General features: G+C 33.3%; 1 protein-coding gene across 1 annotated transcript in view; it reads right to left on the reverse strand.

Annotated features, from left to right (window-relative positions):
* Positions 1-10,401, reverse strand: part of LOC128204603 (E3 ubiquitin-protein ligase RNF213-like) — a 100,577-nt gene extending 90,176 nt beyond the window's left edge. The window contains exons 1-6 of the mRNA XM_052906007.1: positions 10,304-10,401; positions 8,952-9,027; positions 6,436-6,662; positions 5,586-5,808; positions 4,448-4,506; positions 3,501-3,696 (exon numbers count right to left, since the gene is read on the reverse strand). Coding sequence (XP_052761967.1) covers positions 3,501-3,696; positions 4,448-4,506; positions 5,586-5,808; positions 6,436-6,662; positions 8,952-9,027; positions 10,304-10,401 — 879 coding nt within the window. The remainder of the gene's footprint in view (positions 1-3,500; positions 3,697-4,447; positions 4,507-5,585; positions 5,809-6,435; positions 6,663-8,951; positions 9,028-10,303) is intronic.
* Between the last annotated feature and the right edge of the window lie 14,881 nt (positions 10,402-25,282).

Consider the following 25,282-nt stretch of genomic DNA (forward strand, 5'->3'; position numbering starts at 1 on the left):
GTCCAAAACCTAACACATATTTTCAAAAACTTATGGAGCAGACCAAGGATTTGAATAAGATAGGGCTCAAGTTTTTGCGCACCTTTAGATTATGGATCTAGGCGCTGTTTAATGGATGTTGGGTGATCGATCCCAATAAGAATATTATTAATTTTAGTCTTAATAAAGTACAGTAAAAACATAAAATGGGATAGCATGATTATGCATATTCAATTATCTGATGGCATGTAAGATTAAGATATGATGTACAAAATGGTGAATACTAAATAAATTAACATCATATGACAAGGAACTAATAAGACTTCACTTCATAATAAGTAAGTAATAATGTCAAATGTTACAAACATGTATGGATATGAACAAATAAGTAAAATTCACAAGTTATTGTGTTTTCTTAGTTATGCAATCATCGTTTACTCTATATTTTATGTTATATGTCGATATTTATTTTCGAGTAACTAACATGAATAATGGACGTTAAGGACCACCAATCACTTCCAACATCACTGGTACTTTTCAAGATATGGCTTGGACATGCACTCATTTTTTTATTAATGATAAAGATAACAATTAATAATGCAAAGTAGAATATAATTATTGGGCACTACACTTCCTCTTTTGCAGTCTCTTTACATTTAACGTTCACACCAGTTGTCCAAGATACAAACATCCAATTAAAATTATTTAATTATTATGAAAAGGGAGATAACTTATCAACATTTGACATGATAGTGGTTCTTATGCAATGCATGTTAATCCCTTAAGAACCTTCAATGAAAAGGCGCGGACAAACACCGATTATGACTAAAGGTTGAAAGGGAGATAACCTTATAACTTCGCATGATAATTGTATGGTTCTTTTGCACTGCACTTACCCTCACTGCAATCTATCGTTTTATTTCAATACCATCAGTTCCTGTTAACGTTTTTCAGCATATGAAACCCTTTTGGGAGGTTTTAACACTTATATTTGAATTGAAAAAGGTGTTCAATATATTAATCTTTAAGGGCCTTTAGTGATAAGTGTCATTATATGCAAACAATGAACGATTTAACTAGAACTTGTAAAACATATTCCACAACCATTGGCTCAGATAGTGAAAGGAATTCTCAATGTAGTATGATAATTCCATTTATTAGTGATCATTTAACGGTGTTTCTTCAAACGGACATTGCTATCCGCAGACCGAATTGCTGTTATCCTCACTGACAATGTTTACGAAGCTTGAAACAGTCTTTAATCTATCTCAATCTATTTTCATGTCAATTAGGTTGATGAAGTAAGAATTAAACAACGGACAGAACTCTGGATAAGTGATTATATCTGTATGTCTATTAAAAATAATCTGAGACAAAATTTCATTGTATTAAACAGTTGAGAAACAGAACATTAGATCTTATCATAAAGGGTAAACACAATTATTTTACAGCTCAATCGGAAGAAAACAAATCCCATTCTAAATCTTTCAGGAAACCTTTATATTAAAAGAATTTGGTCTACCTTCAAAAATAAAATAAAATAATACTTCGTCATGTGATAGTATTGGTCTAAAAATAATGATGATATTTGTCGGGGGAAGTAAAATGTAGAAAATCTTTTGTTTAACTTCTATACCATTGTACACTTTAAACTTATTGAGAAACTATCATTGCCTTATCATAAATCGAGTATTTTTTATCAGCATTCACAATGCTAAGGATGTTGAACCAAATAGTTTTTTTTCTTAAACATTACAAAACAAAGTTTAAAGTATTTAAATAATTGAAGTGCAAATAAAGCTTCTGGTTTTGATGGTTTTCCTTCCCAGTTTGTTATGGATAATGCTACCATAATTGCCTGCCGCCTTTCGCATTTAATAAATTCAAGTTGTTGTTTTTTAAATTTGGCAAATTTTGTTTTCATTTATCGACCAGTTCCCATACTTAGTTTTATTTCGAAAGATATTGAAAAGGGTAGTTCATAATCAGGACGAACAGTATGTTAAAGATAAAAGGTTACTGTGAAAATTTTAATCTGGCTTCAGAAGTAGTTATTCAACAGACACCTGTCTTAAAAATATTACTGGCTTTATTTCGCTTTAAATTGATAAGGTTTATTTTGTAGACATGGTTCACATAAACAAACATGCTTCTTCTGGATCTGCAAAAAGCTTTGGATACTGTAGACCAGTCCAGTATTCACATGAAATTGGAAGCGTAAGGACTCGAACACAATATTATCAGATGATTTTAATAGTATTTATCTAAACGACACCAGCTTGTGAATGTTGCTGGATATTTTTATCATTTCCTAATAATTTATAACATGTCGTGTTCTGCAAATACATATTTTAGGCCCACTGTTATCTTCAATTTATGTCTGCAGTGGTAAAAAACATTTTTATGCAGCTGATTATGGTTTAATTGTTGCAGGTAGAACTATGTATTATATTGAACAGGTTATTTCAGGTGATCTGGAATAAGTAAATAAATGGTTTATTGGTAATAAATTGTCTTTTCTCTTTGGAAAAACAGAGTCTATGTTGTTTAAACTGGACCCTGCTCTAAGTATTAATTACATTGGCACCCTATCTGTCAAAAACCTAGGTGCTATTTTACATCAAACAATTATTATGTGAGTTCGTGACCCGTTTGGTTAAAAATAAAGCTAATGCAATCGTAATGGTCTTTGGAACAACCTACAATCATTCATCAGGAAAATGAGTAAAGGTGAGTTTAAGTTTGTCTTTAAAAGACACTTGCTAAGCATTTAAGCATTTGTATTAATTATCAGGTAACAGATGAACATTTGTATTTGAATTAATTTATATTTTAGTTTTCCTGTCTTTTTATGATGTGATAAACATTTTGTTTTAATTCTGCTTTTATATGGTTTTCATTTCACGTTAAAAACTTTATAACTATTGTTCATTCTTATGACAAAAATAATTGTATTTGAATTGTTTTGCCTGTGATGAAATTTTGGATATTTTTGTCTGAGAAATAAAGGTTCATGCCTCTCTTTTTCATGCTTCCCATAACAAGGACCACAATGTGAATAGGGTATATTGTTTATGTAGTTTTCCTCCTTTAAATAGTTCCGCTAGAACGTGTATTGTTATGCATATTTTATGTGTTGCTTTCAATAGTTAACACAACCAAATCAACTCCTTATCCTAATGCACATCCCGAGGTTGGCCCGGGAAGACGTACAGACAGACGGACGTACAAAGCGGTAACAATATGTTTCTCCCCTCTGGGACATAATGATAGATTGGAAGGGAAAGTTTTCATTCGATTCAGTTTTAAACGATTGTATTTTAGATACAGTTTAAAATGGTTATGTTCTCACTTATAATGTATCGCTAAAAGAAAGTGCATTCATTTATAATGACCTCAGAAAGAAATTATTTACCAGAATTGCATGACATGAGCATTCGATAAAGTCCTTTTTGGCATACCTTCAGATAACTCGGCATTGAATGTTTCGCTGAAGAATGTCGTTGAATCCAGCCGAATACCTTGCCTTTTACAAACTTCACAGTTTCGCTTAATTCGTCTTTGTTCTTTTTGGTGTACTTCATTGAGTACTTTGCAGTTGAAGCCAGGAATATGTGCAACCAGTTTACAATACTTTCTAACCTGCTCAAATTCCGCGCACTCTTCATCACACCATCAAGAGCCATGTGGTAGGTCATTTCCAATGAAGAGGACGAACTAAAATATAGTAAAACATGATGACATGTCTAAAACCAATATAATAATATTTTGAGCCCAAATAACAGACTGCGTGAGTAAATAGGTGTTGCAACGTTTAACAAACTTAGATAAATACGATAATACGACATTAACGGTTACATAATTAAGTGCGGTAAAGTTCAAACGATCCATCACATCCATTTAATTACATATACGTAAATTAAAGCTTAGAGTTAGTATTGAGAATCTTGTGTCTATTTGTAAACGAAAATGTTATGTTCACGGAATCACAAACAATACATTCAGAACAATCATATCACTACCAGGAATTCATTGGTTCAATAATCAATACAAACAACGAAAGCCGAGACCTTCCATAGCGATGTCGTTATTTATGCATATAATTCAGTTTACAGTAGACAACTTTACTTTATTGTAAACATTAATATGCGGGATGTATTGTATAACTTATCATGGGATTGTCACGCATCGCAATGCTCTTTGCAATATTAACGCAGGAAATATAAGATATATCCGTTATGTCTTTGCCTGAATTTGAAAGTTATGTCTTTGCCCAAAGTTGTAGATGAAACCGGACCGGTTTTGATGGGATTACTTTTTTCGGCAAGTTTACATTATTTCGCATTCAAAATCTTGTTAATTTTCACTAGATTACAATGATTTGTTAAAAAACGTACACATGCCTGTTATAAATGTTTCAGTATGGTTCTTCAACAACATAACACAAGTATTCTTTAATATTACTTACAAATATTTGATATCTGAGAAAAGCCGATTTCGCACCTTATCCAAGGATTTGTACAGCGCCTAAAAGTAAGAACGTGTTGCAATAATATGGTACATGTTGTTTTTTGGAGTACAATCGTGTGGGTTTGTATTCATCGACACTTTAGTTTCAACAGATTAAGGTACGTGAATATTGAATATGCACCGCAAGGGCAATTTGAACGGTCCTCAATGAGTTCATTTTAAAATTAAAGGTTCAGATCGTTGTATTTGCCAACCCCTAGTTTACCAAAAAGGTGTTTACTGCAAATAAAAAAATAAAACTAAAAAATATGCAAAGTTGAAGAAATCTCAAAATTTGCATGTACAATATATTGACAAATAAACACACGGTTTTTTACAGGAATAAAAACATCACACAGATTGTCCAGTTTAAATAAAGTTATAATCGCTTAACACATCACTGAACCGCAATATTTTGAGATAAATGGCCCTCGTATCGAGAACTTCACAACTACATATTCGGCCAGTGTGTTACTTTTGAACGTAACAACCCGGCTCCGCCATATATCTACCTCTAAAAATGGCTTGAATTGTTTCGTTGGCTACACACCATTTGAGTACATATACCCCAAAAATCCCTTTTTACCATTTGCAACATAAAACAATGGTATTGTTCGCTCAAGCAATACAAATGGTGGGTGATTTCTGCAATCTGCTTAGTAAGTACAAGAACGAACGACAGAACGACAACATAAAGCACGAATGCGCCATTTTTGTTAGGTTTTTAAGTCTTGCGTGTATTAAAATGTATTATTGACGATCTTATTTAAATCGGGCGTGTTAGTGAGGTGGCAGAAATAAGGCACGACGTTAAACCTGTTTGGTTAACTTGTTTATGATGTGAAGACTGTTGGCCTGACTACTGGAACTACACATAAATAAAAAAAAACATTTCTAAAAACTTCTTGAAATACCCTGTTTTTTTGGACGAGATGACATTGAATGATCACGACCTTGCCTTAAAATCAATTGATTTGCAAATCAATTGATTTGCACAAGAATACATATTTAGTATACATTTAATATATGGCATTTTTATCGTTGCTAGTACAAATTTATAATGACTAATTATGTTAATTTGATAAAAAGTGACTAACCATCTCATGAACGGTGCCTGACTGACCTAAGTCTGCGGTAAACCCTGGTTTTAAAATGTCAGTCCAGAAAAAAAGCGAGGCACAACAGGCTTCCAATGACAGCCAATCTACTCCAACAACATGCTCTAGCTCTTGTGGTGTTAAACAGGCAAGAACGCTTCGTGACAGATAGTAGTCCAATTCGAAATATGGCTTCAATGTCCGAAGAACTTCATTCATTGGTCTGCAATTACATTGACAAGTGTAAACAAAATACTAGTAGCTTAGTAGAATGTTATTACTATGATATCCGTTAGTTCACTTTCAATATTTTATTTCATAAAAGGCATTGTATGGTACTTACATACACCAGGCATCCCTTGACTTTTTGAAGCATTGGACTGTAACATCTATTAAAGTTGTACCCGACCATTTAAGAAAACTGTCCTTGTGGGTCAAGTCGGTTTTAGGCATTTCGTTTGGTGCACACAAATTGCTGCTAAAATGCAACAAAGGCAGGAGATACAACCACGATGGATCCTTACCCAATCTTGAATATCTTGTGATGTATGTAACAAGTTGCTTTCGTAGAAATCCATCTCTGAAACGGACAACTTTAATGCATAAAATAATGGAGGCTTGTTTTCTAACATTTTGAACGCCGACTAAAATAAGTGTGATTTGTTACGAATTTAGCAATGAAGTGAACATCTAATATATAATATCGTCCAAATGGTTATAAGGTTAAACATTCCTGCGTGTTATATATATATATATATATATATATATATATATATATATATATATATATATATATATATATATATATATATATATATATTATATGGCAGTACACTATGTCTGGCATTACCGTTCTTGTAAGAAATCTAATACGTCATTCAATTCACTTGGCTCGTTCACATCAGGAAGAAGGCACTGGCATAAAATCCCCCGCTCTTGAACACTTAGAGTGACATCCACGTTGATGCAAGCGTCTAGTATTGCAAGAGCTCTGAACTGACTATAACTATAGTCATCGTCACTGTGTTTCGTTTTTCTCAGGCTAACTATAGCAGGTTTAAGCAGTTTGGAACATATCTAGATTAAAAATAATGACTTGTATTCAGTACCAAATTATACAACATGTATGCTTTAATAAGGTCAATACGACCCAATGATTAAAACAAAGCAATCAATACAATGAAAGTCATATGTTTGCTTGATGGACAGACGATATAACTTTTCATAGAATGTTATGCTTTATGAAAGAACTTGTTCATTTTACATTGTATTAATCAATAGTTATCAGTAGTACAGGCTCAAAATCCAGCAAAAAGCCATGGACTTTCAGGTCCTTTAACGGTCCCTGTATATAAGGGACTACTTCCATTTTTTGGCGGTTTGTTGCGCTTTAAAAAATGGTCACGCTAGTGAAAACCAGAAAAAAATTGTCATTCTTTATTCATATATGGCATGCAGGCCAGCAACAAAAGTGTACATGGTCAACAACAAAAAAAGATTCAAATCAATACAAAAATATATATACAAAAGGTTATGTTGTCAAGAGCTCTAGTTTCAGTCGGTTTTATGTTTAAATCCACTTCAACATATTATGAAACATATAAAACACAATAGCTTTTGCCATAAAAATGCATTTCTAATAACGAGTTAACAAATTACCGAGAATTAGTTTGAATAAAATAAAATTTGTATGAACTAAGAGTCTCAACGACTCCCAAGCCAAAATATGAAGAGGTCGTGGCAATATCGGACTCCAAGCATCAAGTTAGTTTCGAATCTCGGGAAGACTTCTTGAAAAAACTAATGATGCTTCCGAGAAATTCTCTATTCGACGGCTGTTCGGACACAAGCATTGTTATTTTTAGTATCAATTTAGTTATGTAATGTTGATCCATTTTATTTAATAGTAACCTTTTTCAGTTTATTTAAGACACCAATTATGAAGATTTGACAACTATTTTTTACTTAAACATTGCCTAGGAAACCAAAGGTATGAAACACGGCACGTCGATGTGTTGAGGTTATTCCGAACCTATATCCCTTATACCTGATCCGTTTTACATATGTCAAGAATGTCACATGGTTCCTCCAAATTAGGTTTAAATTATACCCAATAATTATATGAAAAACTACAGAAACATGCCAAGTAGCCAAAAGTATAAACATACACCTCGTTAAATGGCAAAGAGTAAACGCCAAAGACATAGAACACAAACACACAAAAATCATTATGCATAGTTATATTGTATTAATCCATTATTCAGTACCAAAATACTACTTCAATGACACATGTGCATGTCCAAAAGATATTTTTATCTGAGCGATCATTGGTAAAACGAGCATTTTCATCACTTACTGCCATATAAATAGTTTTCTCCCTAGCAAAAGTTTTTTCGATAAGAGGAGTCAATTTGTTTAAAACTATATACTGCCGAATAGATGTATAAAGCGTTGAAAAGTCATAAGTATTAAGCACTGAGAACTTATATCGTCTACTTTCAAAGTCATTAACTACATGTAAAATGTGTTGATGACCCAAAAGAGATAGTCCAGAGTTCTCATAAACTTTGCTATAATAATTATGTTTCACATGCATTTTAATCGCAGTTAAGCAGGATGTAAGTCAAATCGAAACCTGTTTAGTAGAACAAGAAATGGAATTAACTATCAATTGTGATCTATACCTTTTATTATGCATTTTATGTAACCAGTGTATTGTTGGAATGTTTTATTGATCATCATTCAACACAACTTGAAAATTAACATTCGAATCAATATGATTTTTAATAAAACTTTGTTAGTCGAGTTGGCCAGGAAGGTAAGTTCTAGAAGATTGTAACTCTTCAATGATAGTATTTTGCATAATGTAAACGTCAAACTATGATTTCATTAACAGCTGCTTTTTCAGCTGAACGAATAACAATATTTATGTAGGGATTTGATATCATTGATCATAAATCTACAAATATTTATTTAACGGTTTAGGGAAATGATGCTGATTCAAAGCCTGCACCCTAGGTATAGGTTTTTGGTTTCTTTTTTAAATATTGTATTCATTAATTTTGGTAAGAATAGCCACCTAGTTTTATAGAACATCAATATGCTGTACATTATGTTAGTTTTGAACCAAAAGTTATATCATCTTCAAACAAGGAACACAAAAGATGAATTTGATGAAAATTTGACTTACTACAGTTTTTCACCTCAGAAGTCATATTTCAGCAAAGTATATATTTATACACTATTGTAACTTGACTTTCGACAGTTTTCCACCTGATGTTATTTCAATTTGAGAAAATATATTTTGGCAACACTGTAGCACGATTTTTTGATAATGGACAACTTTTATATATGAACCATTATTACATCCATGTAGTGCATCGAGTTGAATAGAGGTGTAACTTTACACCTAGATAATGGGGAAGGGTCAGGCTGTATGAGCCTTAAAACAATGAAGCATAAATTAGAACAAAACACAGCATGACTGTATTACTTTTGAACATACTTTTGAAGATGCATGATTTATTCATAAGTTCAAAAGCAGCTTTAATTAACATCATTTTCGCAAAGCACCATTTCAAAACTGTTATTTACTTTTGAAATACATTTATTTTATGTTCTTTACTTTATAACAATAATTCCTATATAACAGACAAAACTCCATCTGACTGTCCAATTAAATTTCATTTAAAAATCAGCAAAAATGTTTTTAAAAACATCCGAAAAATTAACTTTAAACAGAATCTAATTATGACAATATTGACCATGTTTTTAAATGTTTGGTTTGTTTCCATAAAGGGGAAGTTCTTATTGTTGTACACAAGTTCACTTGTCCTATGAGCTCTACTAAACTGGTTCATAAACACTTTAGGTCATTGCCAGAATTTATGTTTTATTCAAAGCAGCATTATACCAAGTAATGCAAGAAAAACAAACTTGCTTCTTCAGATGACTTTGAAAACTTATGTACAGTATATAAAATGTGTGGAAATCAGTTGTTTCTAGCATCAATACAAGACAATAAATAATATTTTCTAATTTGACATGGCTACCCTGGACTTTGACACATCAAATGGGAGTCGGAAGCAAAAGGAATGGTGAACATCTGGAATGATCTGCTTTTTGCACAAGCTTATCTTCCTAAAACACACATCATCATCATCATAATCATCATCATCATCAACATTAGCATCACTGCCGTCACCCCAATCAGCATCATAAAAATTACTATCACCTCCATCAAAATCATTGCTATCAACTAGATCAGGATCATAACCATTAACATCTCTCCCATCAACATCATTGTCAGCAACCAAATCAACATCATATCCATTACCATCTCCCAAATCAACATAAACGCCATCAACCACATCAGCATCATTATCAATCAACATCATTGCCATCAACCACATCAGCATCATTACCATTAACATCGATCTCCCCAATCAACATCATTGTCAGCAATCACATCAGCACCATAACCATTAACATCCCCAATCAACATCATTGCCATCAACCAAATCAGCACCATATCCATTAACATCTCCCCACTCAACATCATGTCTATTAACCACACCAGCATCATTACCCATTAACACCATTGCCATCATCCACATCAGCATCATTATCATTAACATGACCCTCATCCACAACATTGCCATCAACCACATTAGCATCATAACCATTAACATTTCCGCATCAACAGCATTGCCAGTTACCACATTAGCATCACAACCATTAACATCTCCCCGTCAACATCATTGTCATCAACACCATCAGCACCGTAACCATTAACATCAATCTCCCCAATCAACATCGTTGTAAGCAATCACATCATCATAACCATTAACATCTTCCCCAATCCAAATCATTGCCATCAACCACATTAGCATCATAACCATTAACATCTCCCCCATCAAATCATTGCCATCAACCACATTAGCATCATAACCATTAACATCTCCACCATCCAAATCATTGCCATCAACCACATAAGCATCACAACCATTAACATCTCCCCCATCAACAGCATTGCCATGAACCACATTTGCATTATAACCATTAACATCTCCCCGTCAACATCATTGCCATCAACACAATCAGCACCATAACAATTAACATCAATCTCCCCAATCAACATCGTTGTAAGCAATCACATCATCATAACCATTAACATCTCCCCCCATCCAAACATTGCCATCAACCACATAAGCATCACAACCATTAACATCTCCCCCATCAACAGCATTGTCAGTTACCACATTAGCATCATAACCATTAACATCTCCCCAATCAACTTCGGTACTGTTTCGATCTAAAGTTCCACGCATTTGATGTTCCTTTACAGTGTATACAGAGTCCAGAACATCAGGAATGTCATCTGTTGATCTGTATGGCCTTTATAAAATTGACATTGCTATTAAGTTTGTCACCCCTTAATATCAAAATTTCATCCACCGTTTGTTCATTCCAGCGTGTTTTTGGTTGAATTGTATAGGATGTTACTAATGCACACAACGACTTTGCTTCACAGTGTCTCCCTCTGCCACAAAACACTTTGTTTGATGCCTAGTAGCTTTTGCTTGGAGGATGATGTAAAATCTGAAGACTGATAACAAAAGATTTGACAAGAACTGTATTTGAATCAGCTTTAATTGATCCCTAATCATTTTGACTTATCAAGTTCAGGGAGCAAAACTTCTTATTTAAATCACAATATTTTGCCATAGGTATTTTTTCGACAATATTAGATTTCCAATACCACATCAGAAATGCAAGGTACTTTCACTACTAAAGTTATAGTGAGCCTCATTTATTTATCAAAATGCTACAATAAATATTCTATAAGTTCCATAAAAATAAGTTATGGAAAAAGTCAGTATAGAAGGCTAAGACTTCATTCACTTCCTCAGTAAAAATGTCATTGGAATACCAGTGGAATACCACTTCATCTCAGTGGTAGTCAGAAATGCACTGGTACTGTTATTGCAATGAAATACCACATAACACCAGTGGAATACAACTGAATTTCAGTAGAAAACATACTTACAATGGTATTACACTAGTAAGTAATAATCAGTAGTGGTAGATGCTACTGAAATAACCTCTATCGCCACGGAATATCAAATATTAAGACAATCACTTTACTTATCTAAGCACAAGTTACAATACATAATAAGGACAAGAAATATTTATAAGTATTTAAAAAACAAAACAAATAAAAATACTTACAAACTGTTATCTTCAGATGTGGCGTAAATATATATTAAAAATTCTTTGTATTTCATATTTTTACATGTACATGAAAATGTTTACTGTTGTTTTCTTTTCTGAGAAAAATGACATAACATCACTATAACATCATTGTTATGACATCATTTTGTTGAAATTCATTGAGTTACTACAGTGTTGCAATTTTTTTAAATCAAACTAGGCATAGTTTTCAGTGCCACACTGTATGTTACTCCAGTTACGACAGTGTTGCATAAATGAAAATTGTCAAATTAAGATACGACATTTGGACCACTTCATTTAAAGTACTTAAAAATCAATATTTTCATGACAAATGTAAAATCGTTAAAACATGTGGAAAATGCAAAAAAAAAATATTTTTTTTTTAAAAATGAAGTTACGACACTATTGCGTTTAGCACTCGCAATGTAACTATGAGAAAAAACTTCTATTAAAGTATTATGTAGCTATGCCCGGATTCCTAAACAGTGTGAACCGACTGGGCCCGACTCTCAGTTGTTAATAGGATGTTAAAACGCAACACAATCATCACCTATATGACCAGATATGTTTAAGTTATGATAAATTAGTAGGGAGCATTCAATTTAAAGAACAGACAATGTTTTCTTACGCTACCATTATGAAACAATACACATTTAATGGCACTTAAACGTGTGTTCTTAAAAAGTGACCTCTCAAAAGAAAACGATTTTGAAACAAATCTTCTATGGTTACAGGTTGATGAGTGGCTATGGGTTAATTTATTTAAAGAAACTTTTGCTGATGCGCGAAATTCATTTCATTAATTTGCACCAGTCAATTGTAACCACAGCCCCAGTGCCGTGGAATAGCAAGGACTTTGACTTTGTTTCCAGCCATTCCCAGATTAAATCCCCGTCCTGCAGGGACAAATTGCTGTTAAAATCCCTGCCAAATGCCCCTGCACCCCAGGTACATCCTGAAAACAAAACCACCACATTCACCCGGCACTGCGGTGCCACCTGGAAGGTAAAAACACGGCCCATTTCCCTCCCCTGCTATCCCCCCGGACCTGGGGGGGATTACAATGGACTGGTGCATTATGACCAGTGACATTGTGGCGCATGTTGTCGAACCAAATGTTGTCCCTTATGGAAGGTGTCTGTAACATATTATTTACAGGTAATAACTTGATGGTGTATGCTGGTAGCATTTCAAACAAAGTTGTATGTTGAATGATAATGTAGCAAAACAATTAGTAGTGTTAGTCAAAGTGGTCTCTAAATGATATGTTGCTTTAAATATAAAATGCCTGAACTCATGGCATTTACTGTTGCGTATATTGTTTAAGTTTTTGATAGATTGTGAAGACAGCTCTGTGGCCTGTTTTAATCTCTCGAATCCGCTCCTTTGGAAGAAACCATTACTAGTGTCCTTTTTGTGAGGAGGCCATGTGAAAGTACCCCTGGTGGGGAATATCCTACGACATCTCGTGTTAGAGACAGGCATTTATCAATTAGGACACTCTCATATCTCCTACAGAAGCTATGTTTTAATTTAATTTCTTTTTCAGATACACGCCTGTGAAGACAAAAAATGATTTGTTATTGTAAATCGTTGGACTGTTGCAATTTTCTTTCATTAAACATTATTTAATATGATTTGTCTTTCACTGTGTCAGGCTTGAGAAAGAAGCTATAAGGCGACTAAATGGGGTTGAATGATTGTATTCTATGCAAGGTTACTGCAGATGGGGTTGTTCTTGTTCCAGGTTTTAAAGATCTACATTTTTGTAACGTTTCAGACTAGACTCATGTAAGTTGGGCTTTTATTTACGATATGATATTTATTTTCCTCGGTCAGTGTCCGTGTCATTATGTAGGCATATGCAACTCGAGAAAAATATTTCTCATCAATCTCTAACGTTTCGTGGTAGTTACTTGAATCATAACACAATCGTTTCGAAACGTTAAAGTCTAAGATACATACCAGTCTGAACTATGGCTCTATTGTAAGTGTTATTTTGGATTAGAAGTTACTCTATCAAGTTTGATATATCTTATGTTTTTATCTTATTAACGAGCTTATTTCAATTGATATGCTGCCGGATGACTCTCGTCTTAATATTGCCTAACAATAACCCATACAGTGTTTCCATGACGCCACACCAGTCTGATATATGGCTCAATTGTATGGTATTTGTGTTAGAATGTATTCTATCAAGTTTGAATATATCTTTTTTTGTATCTTATTAACAATATTTTAATTGATCTGCTGCCGGATGTCTTTCGTCCTAATAATGCGTAACAATGACCCATATAGTGTTTCCAGGACTGGTCAGTCAGACAAACACGATAAACTTGAGTAAACAGAATATTTATAAATCAACTATAACGAAACTAGAAGGAACTATTTGAGAAGTAATATCATTTAATGGTAACAACATGCTATTAAAATCCCAAATGAGTAAAATATTATAACAACATTATAACAAAATGAAAAGTCAAACAAACTTTTTTCAACTGAAGAAGCTCATAAAATGTGTACGTCCAACTGTCACATTGCAACTTTGTCAAATATAAACGGTATTGATAAGTGCATCATACTAGAGACACATATATCACCGCAACATAACATTTTTATTTATAGCTTATTTGATCTGATTTAAAAAGAAAACCTTTGTTTGCAGGACAGGATACATGTTCTGTCTTGTTGTCAAATTTATATATGTTTCAATAAATTTACGTGAGAAAACAAAACAATCTTTATATACTGTCTGCGCATTTTTTTTATAGATATATGTACCATTTAGTGTAAGACAAAATACTACTATGGACCAAACTTATTTAAAAACAACAAGTTTTTACTTGCAATATTGTAACACTAGCACAAACGGTATGGTGATACAAAAGTATTTTTATTTATAGAAATGTGTGGAGATGGAGATGTTCCTAGTTCACAATCATATGGTATTTTTATTGCACAGTTGATAAGATTCGCTAGAACATGTACAGATGTAAAAAAGTTCAGCTCTCGCAGTAAACTTATGACAAAAAAACTTCTAAAATAGGGTTTCACATATTATAATTAAAGGACAACTCAAAATTTGTTAATGGTCATTTAGATTGTATATCAAAGTGCAATAGTAGTCTTAAATCGCTGATGGCTAGTAGTATTGCTCATCCCGATGTTTATGGTGATGTTTTAAAGAAAATTCGTAAAATTAAAATGTTTCCAGAAGGTAGTTGGGCCGATAGACTAAAATAATTACTTGGATTTTATTAAAACCGTGGATATAAAGGCAACACTTTGAAGAGTACCTGCCTTCTAGTTTTTGAAAAAGAATTCCTGAAACAAAATAAAGGGTTGAATATAGCATCCTTATAATAACTAAGCTTTCAGTCCTGTGATTTTATGAAAATTTGCACATTCATGTTATCTTTAAAACCTTCTTTGGCTGACTCTACTATTATGGCTTTCAGTCCTTCGATTTTATGATATTTTTGCAGGTTCATGTTATCTTTAAACCGACTTTTGTTGGCTCGGAGTGTTTTGGCATGTGACCTCTTTTTCTTCATATATTTTACATAGGTAATCATTTGGAAGAAAATATTATCTTATATATGTCGCTTTTATTTTTAATAATGTTTTCTTTATATGTTCCCAGTTTAAGTACAATGATGCTATGTATTATGAAACTCTATGATCACACAGTTTTAAACTTTTATTTTATAAGACAGACTAGTGTGATGCTCAGAGTTTCAAACAATGACTGCATCGTATCTTTGAAAGGATTTGCATTAGGTGCTCTGAATTGTATTATTATGTCTGCAGATAGACTTGGGATCTGTAACCATTGAAGTACTTGGGGTTTACCTATTCGTTTATTATTACTTTTTTATTATTATGTTTCCTCAAATAATGCATACTTTGAACATATTTACGTTTTACGTTTTTTTTTCTTTATTAAGGATTGTTGGGATAAGATTGCGGTTTGTGCACGTAAACTGGTTGAAACCCTCAGTAAATTTCTATTAACAATCCTTGATAAACATACTTAGTTGTTGGTTTATATAGTAAATATTCACTCTGCTGTTTGTGGAGTTTTGTGCTGTTCTTCCATGTTTCTTGTTTGTGATATTTAGCTCACCTTAGCCGTAGGCTGAGGGTGAGCTATTAGGATCGATAATTGTCCGTCGTCTGTGGTCCGTCCACACTTGGTTTGTTTACACTCTAGGGGTCGCATTTTTGCCTCAATTGTCAGGAAACTTGGTCAGGATATTTTGCCCCAGTAATTACTCGGACGAGATCGAACATGGGTCATCTGGGGTCAAAAACTAGGTCACAGGGCCCAAATATGGAAAAACCTTGTTAACACTCGAGAGGTAACATTTATAGCCCAAATATCCTGGAAATTTGTCGGAAAGTTTGTTTTAAATATTTCTAGCTCGTGTTCTACGAGTAGTATGGGTCATTTTGGGTCTAAAACTAGGTCACAGCCCAAAGATGTTAATACCTTTTTAACACTCTCGAGGTAACATTTCCAGCCCAAATATCCTAGAAATTTGCTATAAAGGTTGTTTTGATGATTTCTAGCTCAAGTTCGAATAAGGATAATCTGGGGTCAAAAACTAGGACACAGAGCCCGAATATGGAAATACCTTGTTAACAATCTAGAGGTAACATTTTCAGCGCAAATATCCTATAAATTTGTCAGAAAGGTTGTTTCGATAATTTCTAGCTAAAGTTTGTATATGGGTCATCAGGGGTCAAAAACTAGGTCACAGAGCCCAAATATGGGAAAACATTGTAAACAATCTAGAGGTAACATTTACGGCCAAATATCCTGGAAATTTGTCACAAAAGTTGTTTCTATGATTCCTAGCTCAAGTTTGGATATGGGTCATCTTGGGTCAAAAACTAGGTCACAGGGCCCAAATATTGAAAAACAATGTTAACACCCTAGAGGTAACAATTTCAGCCCAAATCTCCTGGAAATTTGTCAGAAAGGTTGTTTCGATGATTTCTAACTCAAGATTGAATATGGGTCCTCTGAGGTCAAAAACTAAGTCATAGAGCCCAAATATGGAAAAACCTTGTTAACACTCTAGACGTAACATTTTCAGCCCAAATATCCTGAAAATTTCTCAGAAACGTGGTTTCAATGATTTCTAGCTCAAGTTCTATTATGGGTCATCTGGGTTCAAAAACTAGAGGTAACATTTTCCGCCCATATATCCTGGAAATTTGTCAAAAAGGTTCTTTTGATAATTTTTAAGTCAAGTTCGAATATGGGTAATCTGCTTTTTATTGTTATTTATTGTTTTAAAATCATTGAAGGTACCAACTTCAAACTTCATGAACTTATTTACAGTAAACTGTGATTTTTGTGACGAGTTATATAAAATCCAACCAAAATATTGTTAGAGTTATTGCCCTTTGTATTTTTTTAAACAAACACATATTGGTCATGTGTTTAAAAAAAGCTGGATATATAATAGTTCCACCTATGGTGTATGGAAGGGCAGACAGGCACCATCCAGTATGTAGTCCGATTAATTACTTTTTAACGCTTTGTTCAATCATGACCAAATTTGGTCTGAATGTACATGGACGTGTTTGATAAATAACAAAATTGCTGTAGTTACCCGAGAGTTATTGCGGTTTAATTATAGAAATTACCTAAAATTGCTCTTGTCCTATCAATAACTTTTTTAGCATTTGTCCAATCATCACAAAATTTGGTGAGAATGTGAATGGGCATAATACATCAGAGAAGCCAAATCCCTGTTATTGCCCTTTAATTATCAACAAGTCCATAGCACAAAGTTTTACTGAGGTGAGCGATATAGGGCCATCTTGGCCCTCTTGTTTGTTTTTGTGTTCTATGTCTTTGGCGTTTACCCAGTGCCATTAAACCGGATTTATGTTTAAACTTTTGGGTTTCTGAGCTTGTTTTTGTAGTTTTTCTCATAAGTATTAATCATTGCAAATGTTCTAAAATATGATAAATAAGAAATTGCTGTAAAAGTTTGTGTTGAAAGCTCCGGCATGAGATAAATTTTAAAAATCAATATTGGTTGGGAACTTTATGGTAACATTTTTATGAAAACTAACGAAATGTTTTCGATCTTGACACTTTTTCTAAATGCACTAAAGAGGATTTTCATAAGCATTACGCAACCACGATTTATTTTACAACAAAGAACTTGAGGACAAAAACGAAAATAAAACACACACGCTTAACATGATATGTGAATAACAATTAAAATGATGGAAAAAAGCATCAGTAAGATACAGCATAGTAAGGATATGTGCAGATAACAGTCTTTGAATTAAATTGTACTTTAAATTTCGACGCAATGAACTGTCAAAGTGTTCCGTTCCAAAAGGGGTGGCTTCCATTCAGTAGTTTTTAATGAAATATCGAAATATATTTCTTTGTCACAAATATATTGCCCGATGTGTTATATTGATAACATTTATAATATTTGGAATAAATTTACTCCTGTCCACACACTTTACCAACATATATCGTAATAGTACATGCAACGATTAAGATTTGACTGATAAGGTTTATTTCACTGAATGGTCTAAAATGGTTTATTCTTTACTGTGTGTTTCAAAATTGTTTATACGGGAGGTGAACGCGTCTCAATCCCTAGACTCCAATCACGTATTCATAGCTTTAAATGAAAAAGAAGCCTAGTGTTTAGTTGAGTATAGTTTCTATACAGCTTTAATATTGGTAAGGTACATATAATGTACTAAACACATTTACTGATAGTTAACGTGCACTTGTATGTTTAGTAATATAAACAATAACATGGAAACTTTAACTTAAAACATGTAATTGCTGATTTTAGCATAAATCACTTTCTCGTGCTCGTACATGTATTTTTTAATTTCTACAGTTTACATAGCCCTGGATGGCATAGTGCACAGATAGCTGTTCTTACGTACACGGGTCCCGTACAAGTAAAGTTTCGCAACCTCTAGCAATACCAGTTTGATTTTTTTGTCATAGAGGAGCACTCTAACAGATTATCTTTCATTTAAATTGATCTTTTATTTAAAGCATTTACCGAAACTCTCGTTATATATAACGTTTCCAATGTACTTGAATGTTCACAAAACTGTTACTTGTAGTGATTAGTACAGTTCTCTACTGCATTATGATTAAATGCAAGAGGCATTGTCTGAACGTTATAGATTAAGACTTCAAATACCGTCACCAAATATAATATTAAACATCTGTGTAAAGTAAGAAAGGTTTTGTTAAGCTCTACATTATCATCGTAGAAGACAGGGTTCTGTGAACAAACTAGCAGTTGTTAACACTTGCAAATTTTCGAAATCCTTTGACCTGTAACACAATTTGAATTGTGGAACTGTGGTGACGTATTAACTCATTAAATGTAAGCCCCATTTTTGCTCTATTAAATCAACCTATGAGGGGGGTCTAACCTTATTCGCATGATAATCAACGCCTCGTTAAAGACCTTTTATTTTCTTGATTCTAGTCAAAACATTTTTTATTTTTTTAAATCTAAAAACCCTTCCATCCCAATAGATAGCTGTGCTAGCCTTTGTCTAATTTGACACAGTTTTAATGTATTTTATTCAACAATAATTACTTACATCAGAGACTAAAGATGCCGTGTCATTCCATACTCTGTTGTCTCTGTAATAAACCTTCTTCAGCCCAAAGATAAGACAAATCATTTTTTCGGACGATTCCTCAAATGACTCGGTGAAAGTGAAATCAGAACTGAATTGTTTCAACCAAGACGGACAAAACTCCACTGCAAACATTAATGCGTTTTCACGCAGATTTTCAGATCGAGGTTTCCTCTTTGTAAAAAAAGACCTCCAGAAAGATGATGATGTTGTGTCAGTTGTTGCTTCACCATCAAATTGGTGCCACACAGCTGCATAAAAGGGAGATGAACGACATTGCATTTCAATATTGCATAAACATCATTGGAAATTCTCAGAAAAAGGATCTAAAATAAAATAATACAGAATACACGTTTATCTTATTAGTGTTTTCATATTTTAGTAAAGACATACTAGTATTTGAGTTATATTTAAACAATGTGTTCACCTTACCCATTTTTGTAGTTATAGGTAAAGGGCCTATACACCTTGTCTGTTCCTCTTGGTCCTTAAAATAGTAATCTTCCTTGAACGGTTTTCCACCTTTGTCGACAAAATAATTGTACCTTACGCTGTTGTTGGAAAGAGTTGCTCTTTTGATCTCCATTTGAAACTCAAATTCAACATATTCTGTGTTCACTGATCTGAAAAACATAAAAATAAAAGTTTGATTTTCACATAATGTCTCTTCCGTTATGAAATAAATTTGTAAATTCATCTTAAATGGTGTTTCAATACTATATTATACTATGTTAATTAGTATTATTAACAATGTACTATAATCTTTACGAATGAGATGGGTTGTACATGTGAATCTACACACACTGTAGTACACTCCGAGACACAAGTGTGTATGTAACTGCAAGTTTTTGAACATGTTCCTATGAGCGGCTGAGATTCGCTTGATAAAGTCAGTTGGTCACGTGACCAGTTATGCGGACTATTTTAGAAAAAAAATAATCTTGAAACATTATTTCGTAACCAAAAACGGAACCTAGCAATAAAATACACGTTTGAAAATCAGGGACAAGCATAGTAATAAAAGAAAACCTTTACCATTTGTTTTGTTAAGAGGCCCACATTCATTTCTATCTGATTACATTGAGTGAATAGGCCAGTTATCTCATTTGCCTGTCGCAGTAAGAATTCAGCGTACATTTTTCAAGATTTTCAAATTTCGAGGTGATAACAGCCGAAGAGTGGAGTATCCGTTTTATTTCTAAAAAATGTAGATATAAATGTAGATATGAAGCCAAATAATTACTGGAAAACTACTTAAACATCCTAAATGATGCTTCGAAGGTGAGTGTTACGTGACAAGTAGTTTTATGTTAATGTCAAAAATTGGATGAATTAGTTCTTGCTTTTATTTGCTGGGTTTTATCCAATTGTTATCAATTGCTAGATATATTTTGCGATATCGACACTTTATTGACTAAATACTACGGAATTATGTAAGTATATTGAGTTTAGAGCATTAAAGGTACGTACGCTATATATAGGAATATCTATCTAACATGATTCAGCTTTAAAATTGTCAAATTTGCCGAGCTATTTCTTTACAAGGTGTGTACTATTTTATAAAAACAATGACTTTAAAAACTTATTTAGTTCATTCAATGTTTCGTTGAAATAGCATATTTGATTTGAAACAAATTGTAAAAGGATAAATGGAATAACAGTTTTTGGCTCAACCCATTAATTCCTAGGCAGTGCCTGATAACCACTATATCTAGGCACTAATATGTTATATTCTATATTATATTAAATGGACAAAAGTTAAATTGATCCCAACAATCAACGGGTTTTGAACTACTACATGAAGGTTAGAAAAATTATTGCTCTGTATGATGACATTTATGTTATGAGTATATGATTTTTATCTGTTACTCTTTTTTTAAGGTTTATTTTGGTCACCAAAAGTTACATTGAAATAAGCAGGACTAAAATATATTCTTCTTGTATACGCTATTCAGTAAGATCGTATAGCTTATGTTCTTATTAGAAATGGTATATACTTTCATCTTTATCTATAATATTTAAGTAATTTAGTCCTTCTTGAACATTGATGTAAAATCATTTCCTCTTAAAGGTAACACAAATTAATAGAATGTAATTGTAACATAAGTGTATGTGTGTAACCGGCAATACAAAGGCCGACACTTTGACTGACCAAGGTTTTATCGAGAGTCATTCATATATAAATATGAAAGGACGATGCACAGAACTATATGGACGCTCAAAGACTTTTAGAAGAATCGAATATCCTTAAAACTAGATTCTCAACTGACGCTTTACGCAACAAATCATAAAAACGGGTACCAGTGCAGATCGTCAAAAAGACATATTTGCTTCTTATAAACAATTTTAACTTTTTATCAACAAATGCTATTTCACAGCTGTACGGTGAAGCCTCCGCAGGATCAAAAATAAAATGAACACAACAATTACAGTTGAGCCTTGTCTAGGGGTAATGCATCGCAACGGACGTAAAAACGAGATAAAGACTAAACATATTACCGAATTCATCAAACTGATGAAAATAAGATAAGCGTTGTATTTGCCAGTAAACGTTTCTATTATCATATACTTGAAGAAAGCAAGAATTTTATAATGAAAAAAAAACATGCAAACTCAACAGATACACACGCACGCATACACGCACACACATACAAAAGTTACAGGACCATTTCGAAAAGTGTACAAATACAAGCAACCTTATGTGCCAGATACCGAGCTATGACCATTATTTCGGAATTAAAACGTTAAGTACAAAACACATGATCAAATTAAGAAACTACTCAATTAGTACCTTAGAAGAAGTACAAATTCCCTTTGAGCTCACCAGAGCACAAAGTGCTCAAGGTGAGCTGTTGTGATCGGTCTTTGTCCGGCGTCCGTACGTCCGTCCGTCAACAATTGCTTAAAAACATCTCCTCTGAAACTACTTGGCCAATTTCAATGAAACTTCACTGGAAGCTTCCTTTGGTGACCCTCTACAAAAATTCAAAAAGGGGTCACGATTGATCAACAACAACAAAATGGCCGACTCCCTGTTTTGCTTTACAAAACATCTTCTCTAAACTACACTCCAATTTCAATGAAACTTTACAGGAAGCTTTCCTGGGTGACCCTCAAAAAATACAACAAAGGTCACGATTGATCAACAACAACAACAAAAATGGCTGACTTCCTATTTTGCTTCAAATTCTATGTAGCTTTACAGGACGTTTCCTTGGGTGACCCTCTACAAAAATACAACAAGGGATCACGATTGATCAACAATAACAAAATGGCAGACTTCTTGTTTTGCTTTAAAAAACATCTCCTCTACCAGTCCAAATTCAGGAAATTTTACAGGAAGCTTCCTTATCTAACCTTCTACAAAAATACAAAAAGGGGTAACGATTGATAAACAACAACAACAATAAGGCCAACGTCCTGTTTTGCTTTAAAAAAACATCTCATACCAGGCAAAATTCACTGAAACTTTAGAGGAAGCTTCATTGCATGACCATCTACAAATTTACAAGGCATTGAGATTGATCAACAACAACAACAAAATGGCCGACAAATCTCCGAAACTACCAGGCCCAATTCAATGAAGATTTACAGGTAGCTTCATTACATGACCCTTTAGAAACATAAAACAATGCATCGTCATCAGTAAAGATATGTTTAAATTGCAACATTTTTATAAATGCTTTATCACAGAGTTGTGGCCCTTTCCTTAGGTTAGCGTTTTAGGGCCATCATGACCCTCTGTTTCATTGGTAACCGGGTAGACACCCTCAAAAATACCCATTAAAGCAGGAATACTATTAATTTGGACAAAACTGCAAAATAAAGATTCTAAAAAATCATATTCAATGTGTTTTGGTGCCAAGCTTAACTTAACCGCAACTGACAAATGGTTGCGAAATGTAATAAACTGTAGTCTTTCATATGATTGTTTAAATTTACACGCAACAGCTGAAAACTTGTCACAGCCTTAGTCAAGTAAATCCTAAAAGATAAATTCACATTAATAAATAAACACTAACAAATTGGTATAAAAACGATCAGATATTTCAAAAGTGAAAACAAGCAGAATAAGTCCTAAGAATTAGACCTTGGTAACGAGATGTATTCATTATTGACATGTAGGGACTTCTAACAAATTTTAACTAAATACTTTTGTTCTTTACTTGACCGGTATTCATAACACATGTTAAGTCGTTTCCTAGCTTTTTGCATTCAAGTTTCTCACTGGTCATTTTCATTAAAACTTAATTATTTCTGAAATGTTTTATCTTCACTGACGTATACGTTTTGTTCAGTTTGACTAAGAAAAATTAAGGAAGTCATATTTCCTCCGCTAAATTGCATTGACACTTCTTCTTTCCTTTCAAAATTATTTCTTAGGAATAGATTTCACAACTCTTGTAATCAGTTTATAAAATAATTATATGAATCAAATACCTTTAATTGCACGATTGCATGATTACCGTTTATGATTATCTTTAACAAGAGCTTCCACAAAAGTGATGAAGACCAACTCACGCCGCCTAAACACAGGATGATTTTACTGAAATCATCCAAATTTTGAAATGCAAATCAGAGTAAATGCTTAAAGATAATATCAGGAAAAAAACACGATTATGTCCCACATTATCAACCTAAAATGTTCAATAAAGCCAAAATGTTAAACTGATGTTTAAGGACATATAACTCAGACAAGCGCGGAGAACTTGAGCCAGTCATGCCAATGACCTTGATCTTAAAGCTTTAGAACCCGGGTGTCTTGTTGAGGTTCATTTTGCCAAAATTATTTTAGAATTCAACCATGCATAGCAGTTATGGACTGAAAACAAACCACTATCATCATTAAGGCTTCTATAGCAAAACTGACAAGTTATCTTTCCAGAGTAACTAAGTATTTCCAGTTTTTATACGAATTACGGTTCCTTAAGCTTGTTATAATTATTTTATTTATTAACAGCAAAATAAGCAACAACAGTGTACGTAATGCAATTTAGCCATTTTTCATTATACATATTATAACAAAGTTATATTATTCTTTTACAGAATATTCTCGGAAAACAATAGAAACAGGACAACACTAGGTAGATTTTGAAAAACATTACCCAAAATACATGTTTAAGGTCATAACTGCCGTGGTCTGGGATAATCTGTTTTAGTTTTGTCTCCAGAAATTTAGAACCAGAGAATGATGTTAGAGCATACCTGTCAGTTTAGCACCATAATAAAGCAAGCAAGCAGGGTCATTATACTATGCAAAACATACTTGCCTCTTATATTGCATCCGCTCAAAATGATCATTTCCAGGTCCGTCTAATTCCAAATAGATGAGAGCGAGGTTGTTGTTTCCGAGAAATTTTGAAGAGAACAAAACGTGAAATATAACCGTGATTCTGTCAGTGATCGTCCTACAATGAGAGAAATAAAATGAACTTAAATTAACCAGAATAACAAAGTAATATGTAACATTTATGCGTTTGTGACCTGTACAACTACTACATTATATTATATTTGTAAAGAGTATTATTCTTTAACGTTCAATTGATCAAGACCTTCTTGCAAATGGTATAATCTAACTCACAACACGTTATTGGTTGTTCTCTTAGAACCAGTAAGACGAATCTTACCAAAACGTTTTGATTCTGAATATATGATTTACAATAGCTGTCATAGAACAACATAAGCCGCTTTGTCTTAGAAATGATTGAATAATGATGCATAATGTGCCGGTCAAGAGCAATATAAAAAAAAGAAAACAAGAAACGGCACCATGCAGCGACATCTGTTTTTCAATGAGTGACAGCAAA

Source organism: Mya arenaria, chromosome 10, assembly GCF_026914265.1.
Source record: "Mya arenaria isolate MELC-2E11 chromosome 10, ASM2691426v1".
Lineage (NCBI taxonomy): Eukaryota > Metazoa > Mollusca > Bivalvia > Myida > Myidae > Mya > Mya arenaria.